The sequence below is a fragment of the Sphaeramia orbicularis genome, chromosome 3 (genome assembly GCF_902148855.1).
Source record: "Sphaeramia orbicularis chromosome 3, fSphaOr1.1, whole genome shotgun sequence".
NCBI lineage: Eukaryota > Metazoa > Chordata > Actinopteri > Kurtiformes > Apogonidae > Sphaeramia > Sphaeramia orbicularis.
In genome coordinates this window covers 53,489,400-53,509,500 of record NC_043959.1, presented here as the reverse complement: position 1 = coordinate 53,509,500, position 20,101 = coordinate 53,489,400, and the positions used below count along the sequence as shown (strand labels likewise).

The 20,101-nt window shown below is 35.7% G+C and overlaps 1 protein-coding gene across 1 annotated transcript in view; it reads left to right on the top strand.

Moving 5' to 3' along the window:
- Positions 1–3,174, top strand: part of gpc5a (glypican 5a) — a 191,393-nt gene extending 188,219 nt beyond the window's left edge. Inside the window, exon 9 of the mRNA XM_030130951.1 lies at positions 2,660–3,174. Within this exon, the coding sequence (XP_029986811.1) occupies positions 2,660–2,820 (161 nt within the window). The 3' untranslated portion in view covers positions 2,821–3,174. The remainder of the gene's footprint in view (positions 1–2,659) is intronic.
- Positions 3,175–20,101: the final 16,927 nt, after the last annotated feature.

Sequence of the window (20,101 nt, the reverse complement as noted above, 5' to 3'; positions counted from 1 at the left end):
TCCAGAATGCAGGTCCGCTGTGTAAAAGTCCAGCCTGTCTCACCTCTGTTACTCCTTTGGCTGTGGAAATCAGTCAATGGTGGCAAAAAAGTGGCATCACCATCTCACTTTTTTCCCAGGATCTCTGTGTAAAAGTGGTTAAAGAAAATGAAAAAAGTGTTTGAAAAATATAAGCACTGTTGTTTTGTTTCATCACTGGACACATGAGGCACAAGTATAAGAATGAAGGTTGCTAAAATGGTTTCTCCGACAAATGAGAGGTTGTGAGGCTGTGGTTATGTTATACTAGGCTAGGTTAGACTTATGTTATGTTATGGTTTATGTTTTGTTATGTTATGTTTTATGTTTTGTTATGTTTTGTTTTGTTTTGTCATGTTTTATGTTTTGTTATGTTTTATGTTTTGTTTTGCTATGTTTTTTTATGTTAAGTTATGTTTTATGTTTTGTTTTGTTATGTTATGTGTTTTGTTGTTTTGTTATGGTTTATGTTTTGTTATGTTTTATGTTTTGTTATGTTATGTTATGTTTTTTTGTTATGTTATGTTGTTATATTTTTTGTTTTGTTATGTTATGTTATGTTTTTTTGTTACGTTATTTGCTACTTTTGATGATCCACAGTTCAAATTCAACTGACAATTCCAAACAGATTTTTAGTGCAGATATTGACCATACAAACCATATAGAAAACTGAGGTGATTTGTGGTGTTTCTGTGGCTGTTTTCTGTCTAAAAACAGGGCTAAGCTAACAGAGCTATAATGTAAACTATCAGCTGATGGATCACATGAAGATTGTAAGACACAGCGTCATTTTTGACTGGTTGAATGAGGTTTTATTTGAAGAACAAAACTTGATGATACCCAAATACAGATGTGTGTAAACATTGAGTTTAGTGAATGATACAGTCTGTGGATACATAGTGTTGATTTGATGGTGGTTTTGGTAGGCGCAAATGTGTTCTGGTATGTGACTTCACCCTTATGTTGGGTGGAATATCCACGGGCCTACTACACATAGTGCCTTTAACGCCTACCTGATGAAGACAGTAGGGTAATACTGGCTATATTTCAGAATTTTCAGCTTTCTTCTCTGTTGTTTTCATCTGCATTCCAGTGAACACAGGCATTGTAGTTTATTTTTTAGCAGATCCCCAAGCACTAAATATTTAGTACTGCACATTAAATGGAATTACTAATCCATCCCCAAAACAAATGGATTATTTAGCCTGTTTAATCCTCACTTTTTGTACCTTTTTCTACACCTTTACAGTATGAGCTTTTGAAGTTTTGAAGATTTTGATGACACATTTTTGAGTAATGTTTCAGAGAGCAGAGAGTGTGTATTTTTAGGCTTTTTTTCTGATATTTATGGAGGAAATAAACATACACTATTACATAGTATAGTTTTATTCAGCCTCAGTGTACAAACATGTTTTCATTTTCATTTCAGCTCAACTTCAAAGGTCATCAACTTTCAGAATAAAGGAAAATGTAATTTAGAGCATGTATATCACTGTCAAATTGAGTCAAATTGGACCCAGATAGTACGTAATAGGGTCTGATCAAGCGGTAACATGTGGATACATTTCATGTTCAACAGTCTCTGCCATGTAAGCAGAGTAACTTATATGCATGTATTATACATATTTGAGTTGGTATTTATAAGCAGATAAAATTTTTAGGTGAAAAATATCAAATTACTGTTCGGTAACGTGGATTTGAAACAGACATCAATTTTTTAAGCTTTACACAAACATTCAAAACACCTGGTTCTCGACAGAAATTGATACCAAGTAGGACAAAACCTTTTAGATATTATGTTCAACTATGCTGAAAATACATTTTGGAGTAAAATATTGAAAAGTCTGTGTTTTATTGACATGAGAATATAGTAACACGTGGACAGGTTGCCATAGTAACCATTGTATGCCATTGTAGTACCATTGTATGCATCACCCAAAATGTTGACTTATTTTTTATAACAACAAACCAGATATAATCACAATGCTTTATTCAATGTATTTCATACTAACAGTGTTATTTACAACTTGTGGTGGTTCATACTGATAGAGGTAAACTGCAAATAAAGAGTAATTTATTGGTAACAGTTCTCAGATAGTCTTTTTAATTGTGACAGATTGAATACATCTTAAATTTTTTTACATTTAATTTTTAGCGTCAAATTTGTAGCTGTAGTTTTATGTCTGAGGCGTGGCTATGGCGTAAAAAGTACAATCGATAAAATCAGTTGTAACTTTTTTCTACAAGTGGTATTTTAAAAAGAACCACAGTTCCTTTAGCTACAAAATGAGCCCACTTGATAAATGATGTGTGCAAATGTACTTTTTCATGTTGATGTTCACTTTCACTTGATCGGACCCAATAGTAATTATAATAAACTGTATTACTCACCTACAACGTCCGTGAAAAGATAATTTGTTAACATTTTTAGAATTGCACATTTTCAGATGGTCTTGAAAGCGATGTTAGAGAAGATATATAGTTGTAAGCGACAAACTCCTTGCAGTTTTGTTTTAATAGTGCCTGGTAACATTTCCGTAACACTATTTTTCCTGTTTGAAGCAAGAATCCATCCTTTATGATGTTTTAACGATAATGAGAATCCGTCTGATTAGTATGTTCATCTCTGCTCTCTCCTCAGTGAGTCCAGATGTGACCAGTGATCACAAACATCATCATCATCATCATCATTCTCCATCTGCCGAGGATTCTGAAACGGACGGCAGATCCAGGAGTCAAGGATTGACAAGAGCCATCTGGGTCTTGATACTGCCTTGTTTACATCTGCTCCTGCACTTGTAACAGCTGCTTTTTTGCAGCATGAAACTTTTGAGACTTGATTTCAAGCCTATTTATCAAGAAATGAAATGGCCAATGGACGTAAAAAGGCTCCATTAATTTGAGGGAGCACCGCTTCCACACGGTGCAGGACACAGGGTAGGAGTGAACACTATTGACTGTGTATTAAGTACAAGACACTGTGGCTCATGTCCAAGCATATGCGTTAGCTTTGAGAATATTTACAGGGTTTCCACAGGGTCTTAAAAAGTCGAAAAGTATTGAATTTACAAATCTGCATTTAATACCTTAGAAAAATCTTTAAAGTGTATTAAATTTGATATGGTAGGTCTTAAGTTATATTGTCATAAACCTGTTGGCTGTATTGTGTTTAAATGTCCAAGCAGTAAAGACAGTAACATTAGTCGACTCAGTTCCACCCGTTCCAACCTGACAATTTATATTGAAATTAGGAACCAATTACTGCTAACTTTGCAGCCCCCTGTGAGAAATGACGTGAGAAATGGGCATTAAATTATGTTCTAAGTAATCTTCAAAAGGTCTTAAAAAGCCTTAAATTGAACTTGCAGAAACCTGTAGGAACCCTGTATTTACTGAAGATTGTTTTTTTTTATCTATTACCAGGCATTCATTAGCACTAACGGTAAGTTATTTATAACAGCTGATATTAATGCCAAGAATTACAAAGGCTTTGAAAAATGACTCTATGTTGTAAAAGTTTGGTTTAATTTAATTGTGCTTGAGCGTATAATATATATGATGTGTATATAAATCAGCTGTAATCTGCTTCAGCATATTATGCTGCAATGGGATGAGTTTTATTTTCTGTGCCCATCTTTAAAAAATGCTGTAAATCAAGTCTAAAACATTACTTTTTGGAATTATCATCACAAAAACCGACTACATGACTTTTGTACAAATCCGTGATTAAAATTGCCTGTTATTTTTATATCTTCTCAAGAATCCGTGACACCTGAACCTATGTGTTTTTTTTCCAGACATTTCACCTAGATTATTCTTCAAATTATTTTTTGAAACCCTCTGCCGTGCTCTCACATACAGCACATACTTTATACGCTTATTCATTTTGCTAAAAGGTACAGAAAATAATTCAAGCTTCTCCTCACTTGTAACAGCTGCCATGCATCCCAGAGTCCATTTAATTGGCATATTTCAATTGCAAAATTGACCTGTAATGGTCCAGCAGAGAGAAATGATGAAAGGGTGGAGGTGGAAGGTACGGGTGGTGGTAAAAGAGAGAGAATTCATAGCCCCTTTCTTCTTTAGAAATAGATTAGTTTTCTCAGGAGTCTATTATCATCTTTCAAACTCAATCCCCCTCTGCCTTCACAGGCCTGGATGGGAGCTGATAGCTCCTGGAGCCACTGCTAAGGAAGAATCAAATTGTGTTTTCCCGCTACTTCCAATTGGTGTATTACTGGCAGGTTTTTGTGGAGAGGAATAGAAAATGATTTGTTTCACATATGCCATGCATGTCTGGTCAATGACGAAGAGAGAAAAGCGTTTTACCGAGTATTTTTTTTATTTTTTCTCCCTCTTTTGGCTCGTATGTGCCTGGGAGAGACTCGTGAAGTAATTCAGATGCAGCAGAGCCTGAAACGATATTCTACCAAACGCCCCTTATTTACTGTATGTAGCATAGGTAAACACATACATACACATAAACACAGCAATAGATAAATAAATTATAAAATGCAATAAAAAAAAAAAAATACTGTTACTGTAAATGCATCTGAGTGTGAAGATTTAATGAGACATTCCAATATGGCTTGAGACATATTTATATTCCAGTGGGTCCAAATGTACTGACATACTAACGTTGTAAATAAGTGAGGTTTAATAAATTGTCAAGATGTAAACAGTCTTACAAAGATGATGTGACCTTAATTTATTAAACCGCATTAGAGCTAATTGTTTCCTAAACAAGTCTGACCTGCGTTTTGCTGTCTTTCCATACTCTGCTCATTTTAACAGTCAAACTCAGCCTTAAAGTCTTTTTTTTTTTTTTTTTTTTGTTTTATCAGCCACAGCTTTTTTTTTTTTTTTTTTTATCAACCACAGAACTTCTTATGGCAGCCAAAGGTACAATTTCCTCAGGTACACGGTTTGATATCACATATGATCATATTTTAAAAGCCTGCGACCTTCCTTACACTGCAGTTGTCCTAAAGCATGAATAATAATTGTTGTCATTAGTCATCCTCACCTTTAGTATTCTAGGTTAGACTTTTATCAGGATGTAAAATAAAGTGTGGGCCTTGAGTGTTTCTGCTAAAAAAAAAAACCTCAAGGTAACAAAAAATGCAAACTTTGGTCTGAATTTTACTTTAATCTTTGAAAGAAGTTGATGGGGTTTTTTTAATGATTTTACAGTATTTGAGGGTTTTTGAGGTGACACGTGGTCATAGCTGGTATGCTATCTACCAAGTCATGACTGCTCCCCTAAGCCAGTTATATCGCAGGATATTAACGTTGCAGCCATTGTCTTTTGAACAACTGCGTTAATGACACTATTAAATGAGGGTATTACCTTTTTAACTAGATAGCTGGCAGCAGGCTCAGAGACAATGGTACCTTTGGCTAAATATAGATGTGAGGTTACATTAGTTCAGCTTTACTTAAAGGAAAGAGATCAGTGTGATGTCTTATGTAATTATTATAGCTACATATTGAGACAGTTATCCTGAGGAGGAAGACAAGGGGGAAGATGATAAGGACCGTCATAATCCATGCATTAGTAATGCCTACTGTAGATGGCACCCTGCAGGTTCCCACAATGTGTCACAATCTCTCAACTAAAGTGTTTGCTCTCTGAAATTCTGTGTGAAAATTGAAAGTTTTTGTGCGACTTTTCACATTGAATGCATTTTCGTGCTGGCGTCGGATTTCATCGAAGAGCACGTGGATTTCTTTCACACCTGGATTTCTTTTAATAGACGTGTGTACAGATGTGTGTCAGTCACTCCAGGGCCGGTTTGGAGGGCTGCACAGACCATCCTTTATTAATCATGAAGAACTTCTCCAGAGCTCATGAAATGTTAGTGTAATCCAAAGTTCAATATTTTCTTCTCACTCTAGAAGTTTCTCTCCAGACATAAATCACTGCGTCTCTTGCATAAACCGAGACTTCTTGCAATGACTGGAAATTTACTTTAGATTTTATAGTATTAAAATAAAGTCTTAATAATTAAATAACAACATTGTATGTGTTTCTGTTCTTCCAATTCTTTGATATACATCATATGAGATTACATGTGAATAAAATATAAACACTATTCAGCAGCATCACATATGATTCACTAGGATTGTTTAAGGTAAGGTATAGTTACTGTTAGCATGAAAGGGAAACATTTTTTGATTATATAATGTTTTTCAGTGGTTTTATTTCTCTGTCCTTGCACATAACTGTATCACCAGGTAACCCTGACTTTTGACATTTATGTGTGATCTCATCCTTTGGTATTTTGACAAAAGGTCCGAGTCAGGTCAAAACACCGAGAGGTAAATGGAGATTTTACAGCTCATGTCTTCTCTTGAGATCTAGTTCATATTTGATGTGAAGTGGCTAGAAAACAACAGCAGCATCTGCTTTGTGGTCATTTTGACTTTACTGGCTATGTACTGAATAAATATTTGGATTTTTGCATACAAAACAAATGTAAAAAAAAAAATGCATTTAATGTAGCAGATGTCAGATTATTTGACATTATTATTATATTCATAGGTTGTTATTGTTTAGCTATCGCTGCCGGAGAGTGAACATTAGTCAACTAAGACAGCCTGAATGTGAATGTGATCATGTATATCCATAAATTCAGCTCACAGATTTAATGATGCATGGCTCTTGGAGTCCATGTTAACAACTTTCATACTGTTGGGTCATTTCATCGATCATATTTTATGATAAAGTGACTGAAGTTTTTTTTTATTTCACCACTGTTGTTGAAAGTTGATTTTCCTACGATGCATTCAAACTCTTTCTGAAATTTACTGCTCAGATATACAGTTCAGATGTTTTTGTTTCTGTCTTAAAATGCTAATATCACTGAAAATACTACATATCACACTACTACAGAGAAGAACAATACTATACTACTACAATACTACTACAGGTAGATGTAATGTATCCAAAAAGTTATATCACAAAAAAAATATTATCAACTAGTCATGATCACTAAACTGGTTCCTCTCAGTATTGGGTGTGATGTTTTTAGATAAATATTTCTGTTGCATTTAACTGATGTAACATTGAGTTCATTTGGACTATTATAGAATTTGAGTGTCTCCCTCCAGTGCAGATTTGTGATGAATCACACCCTAAAGAGACATAAAAGTCACATGAATTATGATCTGACTGTTCAGACTGAGGTCAAGTGGAAAACATTAGATCTGTATTTCATTTAGGGACCTACAAGTGGCCCAGATCACAACTGAAGAGACCACATTCAGGGAGATATGCTCAGTCTGAGTATGCAAACAAAACAAAAGTCCTCTCCTGGATTTAACTAAGGAAATAGTTCAGATCCTTCCATTGGATATTTACTGCAGTGATTAATGTGTTTTAGCTACAGCACATGTTCGCTAACTGATGCAGTGCGTATCTTCTCATTTCTTAAACAACCATCTGTTTGTACAGAGCATAAAGACTGGACTGTGTTTCAATGGAAAAAAGGGGACATGTGGTCTGATGAGTCAAGACTGACCCTGTTTCAGAGCAATGGATGCATCAGGGTGAGAAGAGCAGTGGATGAAGTGATTACCCATCATGCCTAGTACCTACAGTATAAGCCTGTGGGGGCAGTGTTTAGCTCTGAGGTTGGTTCAGTCAGACTAGTCTAAGTTCAGAAATATTATGTGTTCAAAAAATGGTAGAAATTAATGTTTTGACATTGCTTAAATGAATTGAATTGATGCCACAGTGAATGTGTGATGGTTCAACAAAACAGTTGACTGTGGCTCCATATATCTCTTATTTGTCTTCTTTATCTATGTGATGAATGCAGTACATTCACATAAATGTATGAACTATTTTTTTTTACTATTACAGTGTTGCTGCCTGTGTGGGTCCTGTAAGTATAACATTTTACTGTGTCGGTAATTAAATCAATAATTTGTAGTGTCATGGATGTTCATTTAAAGCCGCAATGTCAAATGTTTTCATGATACTTACAAGGACATACTGACAAGGCAATACTCTGCAGTTTTTGTACCTTTTAGACACAGGAGTGCCACGGATCAGGTTTGATGTGGCCTGCATTTACAGCATGGATAAATGGATAAATACAAGCTACCAAAGAAGGAGACTGAACAGAGTCTGAACTCTGTATTGAACCACTAAATGGAAAAACAGATATATGAACTGCAGAAGGCTTATTTAGAGATTCCACTCACCCTTTATATTGACTATGTACAGTTTAGCTAACTAGTAGCCTTAAAACAATACTGTTCATACTGTATCATGTCCAAATTAAAAAGAAAAAAAAAACATTTTCAAGAAATATTAAAATCAAATTGGATCATCCAAATAAAATGGCCCAATGTTATATTTGAGGTAATTCTTTGGAGAAATTCTGTTCTTTAATTCTGTAATATTTTTTGTCATTACAAATTAAGAGCAGAGAAACCTGGACAATGTTCAGGTTCGACACAGACCAAGGAATGAAAAAAGACTGTAATGAGTCCCTGCATTTTAAAGAGGTGCGCACAGGTAGTTTTGAACACCTCTCATTGTTGTAGCATTTCTATGCTGGGGAGAGTCTAATTACAATACACTTTGGTGTGTTAAAAATGACTCTGAGGTACAGCCTCAGATAGTATGAACCATTGTCTTTGGACTCTTTTATCTTTGCATACTGAAGAACAGCTTCTGGGACCTTCTGAGGAGAATACTGCTGAGCGCCGCTTAAATGTATACAGAGATTAATTTCATATTCCCATCGAGGTTTCTGTTTCACTCAGAATTATTACTGTGACCTTGACAAGCGCTAACGTTTAGCCTCAACTTAGCTTTAATCATCTCGGTGCAGACGCAGACAGGGCTTTGTATCATTCTTTAAGTTGTTCACAGGGAGGCTGGTGTTTTTAGAAGCTTAACCGTGAACTCAGGACATGTCTTTGAATGAACCATGGAGATGAATTGTTTTTAAATTTGAACAAGGCCGTTTTTAGCAAAGAAAGCTTTTGGTAACATTGAATTTCTTGAATTTTTCTTCTTGCCTGGCAGGGCTTTTGTACTTTTCAAAGTCAGAACAGTATTAACAAATGTGTTTGCATTAATTGCATATTTTATGTCCCTATTTAATTTTTTTTTTTTTTTTTTTTTTACAGCAAACCTCAGTGCTTGGTATGTTCCTCTGTAATTCTAAGAAAGATATGCATGCATGAGGTGGAGGTCTGAATACCAAGTATTGCTTTGTTTGTGGAAAATCCAATTTTCAGTCAGCTCTCATTTCTAAGTTGCCATTACACAAACCTTCCCTATGCATAAGGAAAGCTAATATCCAAATGCACTTTTACAAACTGAAGTAGGGACCAGTAGTACTTGTGCCAACAGGTGAAGATCAGGTCAAGTGCAGCTGTTGACCTGCACAGTGTAATGATACAAAGACATTATGGATAATCACAGGTATATTTAACTGAACATCCAAAGCTTGGATTCAACAGTAAGGTTAAGAACCTGCATTTATTCATGACTGCACTGTAACATTTCTATTATTCATTTATTTCATTTCTTCATTTTCAAGGGAAAAGGGAACAGTCAGAACCAATGAGCAGCAAATGGAGTCCTTCTACAGCCCCTTAGGTACTTTTACATGTCTCAATGTGTGTTTTTAGATGTTAATAGTGAGATGAATGCACAGCCCAGTGACATATACATGCACACAACCTTCCCATCTCCCAGAGAAAGCAGCCTATGTCTTCTCACTCTCTCCCTTTTTCTGTGTTCAAGCTATTTTTCTAGCGAACGGAGTAAACAGTCCCATCAATATAGTGTTTTCCTGCTGTCTACCCACCCACTGCTTTCAGATGATCAGACAGGACTACAGCACAGGTTTCACAATAAATCCTCTCATCCTTTTCCTTCTCTGCTTTCCTCATCGCTCATTGTTTTTTTTTCACTCCTCCAACTTTCTTTCTCACATTTGCCTAACTTTTTCTCCTCCTATAGCTTAAATAAACTGTTTTTTACAGCATTTTCATTCTTCCCTTTTAGTAAATATGAATATACTGAGTGTACTAGATGAAAATGGCCCATAATATATTAGAATTATTAGAAGAGAAATAACATATGCAACATATTGGACATCTATTGTGTATCTACTTTTTGGTATACTGTAGGTATCTGCTACCTTGACCTGAAATTGACGTTTGTCAGATTTGTTGGGACGTGAGCCACAGGTTCATTCTCCATGAGCTGGAAACTGGGGATCAGGTGTGAGGATAAGTGACCATAAATAAGCATGAAATGTGTCTGCAGGTTTCCAACATTTATAAAAATGCTATTTGATGTACCGCTGTGGTGTCAAGTGAACCTGCCTTCTGGAGAAAGAAATCTAGGGCAGTTAAAGGGGAGCTGAGAAACACCAGTGGATGACATAGAATGATGGATTGGAAGACGGTTAACAAAATGAAAACCTATTAAATTAGATCAAGTTAGGTATATTGTATTTCTTTCTTTCTTTTCTTTTTTTTAAGGCAAGACCAGAAACATCAGATATAAAAAAAATCAGCAAAGATTATATTCTAAAATACAGGACATGAAAAACACTTTTCCCCTATAATTATTTCCAGGAAAGAGTGGTGGTTACAGAATTAGCATATCAGGAATAAGCTGATTCCTGCCCCATGTGACCAGGACTTGGAGTCACGTACTGTGTGTTGTCCTCTTCATCTTCATTTTCCTCACTTTTGTGTGTGCCTTCAGAGGCAGTGGGTCACAAAACAGAGGTCTGATTTGGCTCACAATGAAATAATAAGTCATGGTTCTGCTAATCCTTAAAATGTGAAAACGTGCAGTAAATGCTTTCAGGTTCAGGAGAAAGGAAGGGATTTCATTAATCTTCTCTTTGTTTACACCTTATTGCTAAAATCGTCAGCAGGCTATAGCAGCTTAATGAAAGAAAATAACATTAGAAAGCTTTAGTTAATATGCGCTTCTGTGTTACTCAGTTGTAATATCTTACATTTGTATCCTTTATCATGATCCTCACTTTCCATTATGTTCTGGGAGGAGAGCTCCATTTTATTTACTGACCTACTTATCAGCACTCACACCAGCATGGCTGCCACTACCAAGACCGTCCCCATGGCTACTGACCCATTTGCCAGACAAGCCAAACTTACTCTTGAAAAATTTTACATTTTCACATCAGTCATGCCCTAATATTCGCCTCCTGCAGCTACCACTGCATATCTATTCACATTCCTCTTCAAATACCATCACCATTTTATTTTGCTGTAGTTCTTCAGTGCAAGGTGGGTGTCCTGTTTTAATATTGGTGTATGACTGAGGTCTGACACATCCTCTCACTGCATCCAGGGCAAACGTACTGCCAGTTCCATTTATGACACAAGTCATTACATTATTCATGCTTCCTAATTAGGTAGTGGAGCAGGGGCTTATAAGAGCGAGACATTTAGTTGATCATGGTTTTGGATGGTACTCTCGACACGACTTTGCTTTCCCAAACAAAATATGATTTGAAATGACAGCAGGAGGGTGCAGAGGTGGTGTTTTTATTATTTATATTATATAACATGCAAAGAAGCAAAAAAAGGTTATTTAGTTAAAAGTATGGCCTACTTATACTTGTGATCACCCTTAAAGTCACCAGAACCCTTTCAGTAGGAAATGTTTTTCAAATAATGATAGGAGTCAGTGAAAAGCTTATGCAGATGTATCTTAATAAACCTTGTGGCCACCAAGGATTATTCCAAATGGAGACTTTCATTAAATTTCACGCCAAAAAAAAAAAGCTAACCCTGTATTGCATGGTGTTACTCTCAGGCAGCAAACCACATACCTGGACCAGGAACATTTTTGTTCTTTATTTTCATTGGTGGAAACCATAGCGTATTTATTTTTTGTCAAAATGAACTTGCTTTCGAAATACTATATTGTTTGACTTGTATAGGACTTCTCAGAATCACAATTGATAACCTTGGCGTACTAGAATCCATCTAGCACAGTTCTGTCCTGAGGCAACAAATCAAATAAGGAAGGGGGTGGGGGTGTCAGATTTTAGGATGGATGTATTATCAGAGACCATCAAGCTCCCAAAAAATAAAGTGAAAATCCCCCCCCCCAAAAAAAAAAAAAAAATAAATAAAGAGTTACACCATAGAGTGCTAAGTCAATTTTTTCCAGGAATCATTCTGACCCAATTTGGCTTCTTTGGAACCTCTAAGTAATCTGGCGGTGTATCAAATTTTTCCTTTGGTAATCCTATCCCAGGGCGAAGACATGGCTTCTGTATCTGCTGTGTTGACTGCAACAGGTCTGTATGACAAAGCAGTCACCTGCCAAGTCCGACTGTTGGAGATTCTTGACAAACAGCTCCACTGTGGTTAGTCGGTTCCACTAACAAAACTTCATTTTGTAGTGCTTGATGAAGTTTATCACTTATCAAGCTGACCTCTGACCCCTTAAACTCCTGTAGTTAGGCCCCATTTATCTAAACATAGTCAACTCTGGCTCAGCGATGGCCAAATTGCAAACTACTGTCTTCTCCAGGTCTGGAAAAAAAAACCAAGAGACCACTGCAAAATGATCACTTTCTCTGATTTTGCCATTTATAGGTATGTGTTTGAATAAAATGAACATTTTTCTTTTATTCTCTAAACTACCTAAAACATTTCTTCCAAATTCCAAATGAAAATATTGTTATTTAGAGCATGTATTTGCAGAACAGACACATGGTCAAAATAACAAAAAGATGCAGGTCTTTTCAGACCTCAAATAATACAAAAAAAACAGTTCATATTCATTTCTAAACAACACAATACTAATGTTGTAACTCGGGAAAAATTCAGACATCGATATTTGGTGGAATAACCCTGATTTTCAATGACAGCTTTCACATGTCTTGGCTCTCCACCATTGCTGTTGGATGACTTTATGCAGCTCCTGGCAGAGAAATTCAAGAAGCTCAGACATGTTCCATGGCTTATGACCATCCATCTTCCTCCAGAAGTTTTCAAAGTGGGTATAGGTCTGGAGATTGGACTGGCCATGACAGGGTCTTCATCTGGTGGTCCGTCATCCACACCTTTATTGACCTAGCTGAGGCCAGGAGTATTGTCCTGATAGAAAAAGCAGTCCTCAGAGTTTGGGAACATTGTCAGAGCAGAAGTCCAGTAGTTTTCAATAGTTGTTTTTGGATTCCACTTACTTTTGCAGTACTAATAGCCAGGGTGCGATTTGTTGGGGGGGATGAGGGGGATCAACCCCCCCCCCTCTGGCTTTTACATCCTTACTTCTGCTCAATGAATTTCATCCTTGGGGGGTACAACCAACCAATTGAAATAACAGTAAGTTTGTGACAGTTTTCTTACACCTATATCCTACATTACTGGCACTAATGTTCACCTGAACCGAACTGTCGGCAGTCTCAGAACTGACGAACATCCCCATGCACTGGAACACCATAAAGGTGGGGTGGGTGGGGGGTGACTTGACAAATTCATGGAGCCCAGCATTTGTGGGGGGCCCATAGAGCAGTGGAGGGGATCCAGTGGATACAGGGTAGAAGTTGTGAAAAGTTCGTGTGAGATCCGCTGTATAATAGAGGAACAGAACCTGGGAGTTGGACGTTAAAAACATGTAAAGTTTCACGGCAGCGTTAGTTACATTAATTATGGACCCCACACCCACTTATATAACTGCTGCCCCCCCACCCCCCATTCTGACAAGAACAAAAAATACCCCCCCACACGTTTTTTTGATAAATCGCACCCTGCTAATAGCACTGCTTCGCCTATAGCAAGAAGATAGTGATGTCCACAGTAGTGGTTTTTATACTTCTCCTTCACAGTAAAACACGGATCGGTGTTTATTAAGTAGAATAAGGTGTGCTTGTGTTGGAATTCAACAGACACAGGAAAAGAATGGCTGTCAAAAATGCAGTCATGCTGATTTCAGAGCAAATTGCAGTGGTTTCTTAATTTTTTTTCTAGAGCTGTATATGGCAGTTGAAGAACCAGTGGCTTCATCCATTGTCTGTGGTGTTACCACTGTAGAGGAGCAGAAGAGCGGAAATCCCAAATGAGACACCTGAGTATAGAAATCAGTGTACGGGCTGTTATCTTGAATGTGGACAACATTATATTAGAAACAGAGCTGAACAAATCTACAAAACAGACCCCCACATGAATACACATATGCAAATTTTACATATGGAACCTTTTATACATTCCTTTTGATCTTTTTGACTTTTTAAAATCAATGTGGTGACAGTAGAATTTTTTGGTTTGACGCCATGATTGAGCGTGGGCAATTATTTGCTTGCCACCACAGAACCACCTTCACAGGGCACTGTTTAACTTTCATTTTCCTCCAAAAAATGCTGAACCTGTCTGCAAATGTTGTGCTCAGAGCCAACAAATCTGAGCTGCTTTGGGAGTTAAACCTTTATACATTTCTCTTGTCAGTTGTTTAAAAACGGCCCCATGCTGTACCTGTTGGCACTGGAGCACTACGCCTCTGACACAGCAGTATGCAGAATGTTCCTTTTTCTGTGTACTGATCAGTGTAGTGACAGGCCCACATCCATCGCATGCGCTGCCTGGATTCTTCTCATTTTCGAGTCAAGTGGTGGGTCAAAAAGGATAAAACCGTTTTCTTTCTCTTCTCTGATGCATGCTAATACGCAGTCTGTCAGTACAGAGGTGGCAAGGCCCTCAGGGAGGCTTTGCACTGAACTATTTCTTGTCTGTAGAAAGATCAGGGAGGGTAATCTCTGTCTCTGCTATCCAGGACTGTTCTGCTGTGTAATTCAGTCTTTATCCTAAATCCAGAGAGAGAGAGAGAGAGAGAGAGAGAAAGTGGAAAGAGGAAGAAGTAGGAGAATTTATCTGAAAACCTCAGATGTATGAAAGAAATAAAAATAAAATGGTGCCCGCTGGTAGGTTGATTGTTAAGAGTTTAGAGAACTGACAAGGGACTACTTTGCTTCACTAATGTTGAGGTGCACTGAGATTTTAATGCGTGATTATGAAGACTATTTTCATTACGATGATTAATTTCAAGAAGTGAAGTGCACCGCAGCCTTTTGACTTAACAGCATGTCCTTTTGACTTGCAGGTTCACGCTGTCTTGTTTCACTTATTACCCTGCTCACTGAGGGGGAGGAAAGGGGTATTGTTTTTGGTTCAGTTTGTTTGTTTATTTGTTTGATAACACTCTAGCAGAAAAAAACTATTGGTTGAATTCATACCAAATTGGGTTTGTAGATTGCCAGTGGCCCAGAATAGATGTGATTATATTTTGGGAACAGTCTGTCAAAGTTCAAATTTTTTTTAGGAATTTTTATCATCTTTTTTTCGCCATTTATTTATAATGGGCAGAATTTCAAATGTCTGTAGCAGCTAAACTATTGGTTGAATTCATACCAAATTAGGTTTATAGATTGTCAGTGACCCAGAATAGATGTGATTACATTTTGGGAACAGTAGGTCAAAGTTCAAATTTTTTTATGAATTTTTTTAATCTTATTTTTTTCCCATTATTTTTTCCCATAATGGGTGGAATTTCAAATGTCTGTAGCAGCAAAACTATTGGTTGGATTCATCCCAAATTGGGTTTATAGATTGCCAGTTACCCAGAATATATGTCATTACAATTTGGAAAAAAATTAGGTCAAAGTTAAATTTTTTTATGAATTTTTTAAATCTTTTTTTCTCCCACTTACTTATAATGGGCAAAATTTCAAATGTCAATTAAAACATCAATTTTGTTTCAATTAACTCCAAACTTCATACATATGTAGAAGCAATTGTTATGCTGACATCAGCACATGCATAGACATGATGACATCAGCTGGACTGATGCCAAAATAAGCTACAATATGTGCAAGGGGCAGGGTTTGTTGTACTTGGCACTACTTGTTCTCTAATTCTAATTCAAGTTCGTATCAGTATCACAGAAACCATGTAGGTGTGTTGGTGTGTTGAACATGCAGGTGAATTGTAAACACAAAGAGTGGGTGTTTAAAACACCAGCATCTGTTCTTGTTTGTTGAAGCATTAAGTGGATCATAGAAAAAAGACTACCTTTTAATGAAGCATGTCCAAGAGAAAATATGATACTTCAGATTCTCTTTGAAACTTATTTATGCCTTATTATACACTACTGGGTTAAATCCATTTAATTGCTCAAGTCTTGTGGGAGGGAAAATTGAAAACCAAGGTTTAATTTCATAGGTCTCTATTTTCAGGGGATTTTGACTGTCTCCAAAGCCCTCGCACTATTACTTGTCATGTAAAAAGCAATTACAATCAGTGCCAGGGTGAAATGTGTCATCAGAGAATCCATTAACAATGTCCTCAGACCTTAATATTTACAGTCACCACCCTACTTTGAGAAGCAACACTGAGCTGCATGAGTTGTGAAGGACAATTAGAAGACAAAGCTCTCATTGTCAGGCATGTTGTGCGAGGCAGCCTATTTGAGACAATTATCATTTTACAGCGCCATTATATTACATTAAATAATACAAGTGTTTCTGTTGTGTGTCCAACCCTTTTATCTGACAGGAAAAGCACTATTTTCACTTCTGCTATTACTTGAAATGTGAGAGTCAATAAATGGTGTTCAGCTAGAGGACATTAGAGATGATTATTTGTCTCCAAGGAAAATCCTTGTATTTGAAGGAGCGAGAACATACTTATTAACTGCCAGGTGTATCTATAACAGTGTTTCTCATACTTTTTAGGGAAGAACACGATGGCCCTCACAATTGTAATATAGATCAAGGTGTGCTATTACATGCTGAAGTATTTCTTCTGTAAAACTTAACTGAACATACCTGTTTCATAGTGATAAACTGAAACATATATATATATATATATATATATATATATATATATATATATATATATATATATATATATATATATATATATATATATATATATATATATTTTTTATTTTTTTTTTTTTTTGTGTCATGGTCTATTTTTAAAATTGATTTCCTACCCCCATTTTTATTTATTTATTTATTTAAGCTTTTGATTTTTTTAAAAATTTTTACTCAGAGTAATTTGCCTGAAATCCAATGACCACTGATATTTGTCTCTATAGGAGGCCCCCCTATACAACCACATTACCAATTCCTGTCCTTATTATTGTTATTTATTTATTTTTATTGGTTATTTAGTTTAGTTTTTTTTTTTTTTTTTTTCATTATGATTTCTGTTAATATCATCACTATTATTATCACTGTTGTTAATGATTATTTATTTACTTTTTTTGTTTGCAAATTATCAATTGCTGTTGTTACCAATTCCTTTGTCTTTTCTTTCATTTCTCTCGCTCTCTTTCTCTCTCTCTCTCTCACACACACACACACACACACACACACACACACACACACACACCAATGTATAACGATGAATATATAATCAGTATCTGTTTTTGTTTTGTCTTATTTGTTGTCATGTCTGTCACATTTTATGTACTACATCACTTAATAAAAAAAAAAAGCAGCTATTTCTACTGTAAAACTTACCTGTTTCATAGTGATAAACTGAAACATATTTTTTTTTTTTAACATGTTAATACCATGAATTAATATCTTATAATATACTTTTCTAATAATTAATCTTTTAAGTTACAGAACACAAAATTAAGCCTGTATACTTTATACATAATATTTCTTTTAAATCTCAACAACCCTCGAGATCAGTGACCAAAAGCATCTACTGATCTATATCTAGAACATTTAATATCTTCTGAGCTAGTAATCCCATCAATACATTGGAAAAATAAGGTAAAATGCAGTTTCTCAGCTTTACAGCAACATCAGATATATCCATTTGGATGTTCAGAGGCTCCATAATGAACATGAAAACAACATTATATTCTGCAACATTGACTCACTGGTAAAACCCAAGGAGACAAATAGTGGTTTCTTGCAGTTTCTCTGATCTGATGTAATAACCTTTGAATTTACTCTGAATTTTTAGGAACATCTACATAATCAGAAAATTAAATACTGGAAATTATCAAATTTTCACTGAAAAATACTAAATCCGGAGAATAATATTACAACACATGACTATTAATCCTCTTAGGAAAGGTTAAATGCTGAGGAAAATTAATTCTAGGATTCTAGTGTTAAGTAGCTAATAATCTAAACAGCAGCAGGAAGTCTTCATACACTCAGACTGAAGTGATGTCAAAAGGTAACAGAGGTGGAAGAAATTGCCACATTGTGCTTAGTTTTTGGCTCAAATGGTACTATGTAGATATGTACTGTGAAAGGATAGTAAGATGTATGTGTATGTGTGGACATGAGGTGTGTATGGGGGTTTGTGCTGCGCTGGGAGCTGGTCCTCTGTTGACATTAGCTGAAAACATGTCTAAGCTCTAAGTATCTAGTGTTGCACACTGTTGCTGTGCTAGTGAGCAGATGAGAGGCACTGAAGAACTCAAGAGAGAGCACAAGGATTTTTGCAGAAAGTCCGACCCGAAACCTCTTCATAGAAACCACTGCATTGTGGGTGTTATGATCTGTTGTCATGTCATAAAAAGAGAAAATCCACAAAGATATCTGATCATAAGGGTTCAGTGTGTGAACTGTGTATTCAGTGTGGATTTAGGGGTTCCATATATATCCGTAAATATATGGTCTGTAGTGTATATCACCTGAAAATGAAAAAGCCTTTTTGTATCTTAGAATTAGCCTTGTGGATCTACAGACAGCGTGGGTTCACTTTTACACTGACTGAGAATGTACAAACCCTTTAGAACTGCCTTATGCAGTTTTGGACTCACAGAGCTATTTTAATTGGTTCAGCAAATGTCATGAGTCAAATATATCACAGTAATATAATATGTAAATTAAAATGACAGAATGGTGTTCTCCGGAAGAGGAAAATATATGGATACATATGAAAAATATGCAATAGAAGACAAAAAAAGGACAATGTCTAACCGGACAAAGACAACTGCGAGGAGAAGATTTTCACAGACTGTGTTTTAACGGTGAATATTCAGTCAGTCATGTGTTATTAGCATCTGAATTACAGTGTTTGTTTCTATGCTACGGTGAGTTGCTATTTACTTCTTAGAAGTGGCATTGTTGACATTATCTTTTCTGTGATTGACTTTCCAACAAATGTATATATTCAGCATTGTTTTGATGTTGGAAAAATTGAGACATTATGTTAGTTCATGGTGTATTTTTTTGTGCATTTTATCCCCATGGAGACACAAAACTGATGACTTTGATCCTTGAGCTGAAAACAGTTTGGGAAACACTGATTGGAGATGAGATGATGAGGTGAGGGGTTCAATAGACTGCAAACTGAAATGTATGGATAAGACGGATAGATAGATAGATAGATAGATAGATAGATAGATAGATAGATAGATAGATAGATAGATAGATAGATAGATAGATAGATAGATAGATAGATAGATAGATAGATAGATAGATAGATAGATAGATAGATAGATAGATAGATAGATAGATAGATAGATAGATAGATAGATAGATAGATAGATAGATAGATAGATAGATAGATAGATAGATAGATAGATAGATAGATAGATAGATAGATAGATAGATAGATAGATAGATAGATAGATAGATAGATAGATAGATAGATAGATAGATAGATAGATAGATAGATAGATAGATAGATAGATAGATAGATAGATAGATAGATAGATAGATAGATAGATAGATAGATAGATAGATAGATAGATAGATAGATAGATAGATAGATAGATAGATAGATAGATAGATAGATAGATAGATAGATAGATAGATAGATAGATAGATAGATAGATAGATAGATAGATAGATAGATAGATAGATAGATAGATAGATAGATAGATAGATAGATAGATAGATAGATAGATAGATAGATAGATAGATAGATAGATAGATAGATAGATAGATAGATAGATAGATAGATAGATAGATAGATAGATAGATAGATAGATAGATAGATAGATAGATAGATAGATAGATAGATAGATAGATAGATAGATAGATAGATAGATAGATAGATAGATAGATAGATAGATAGATAGATA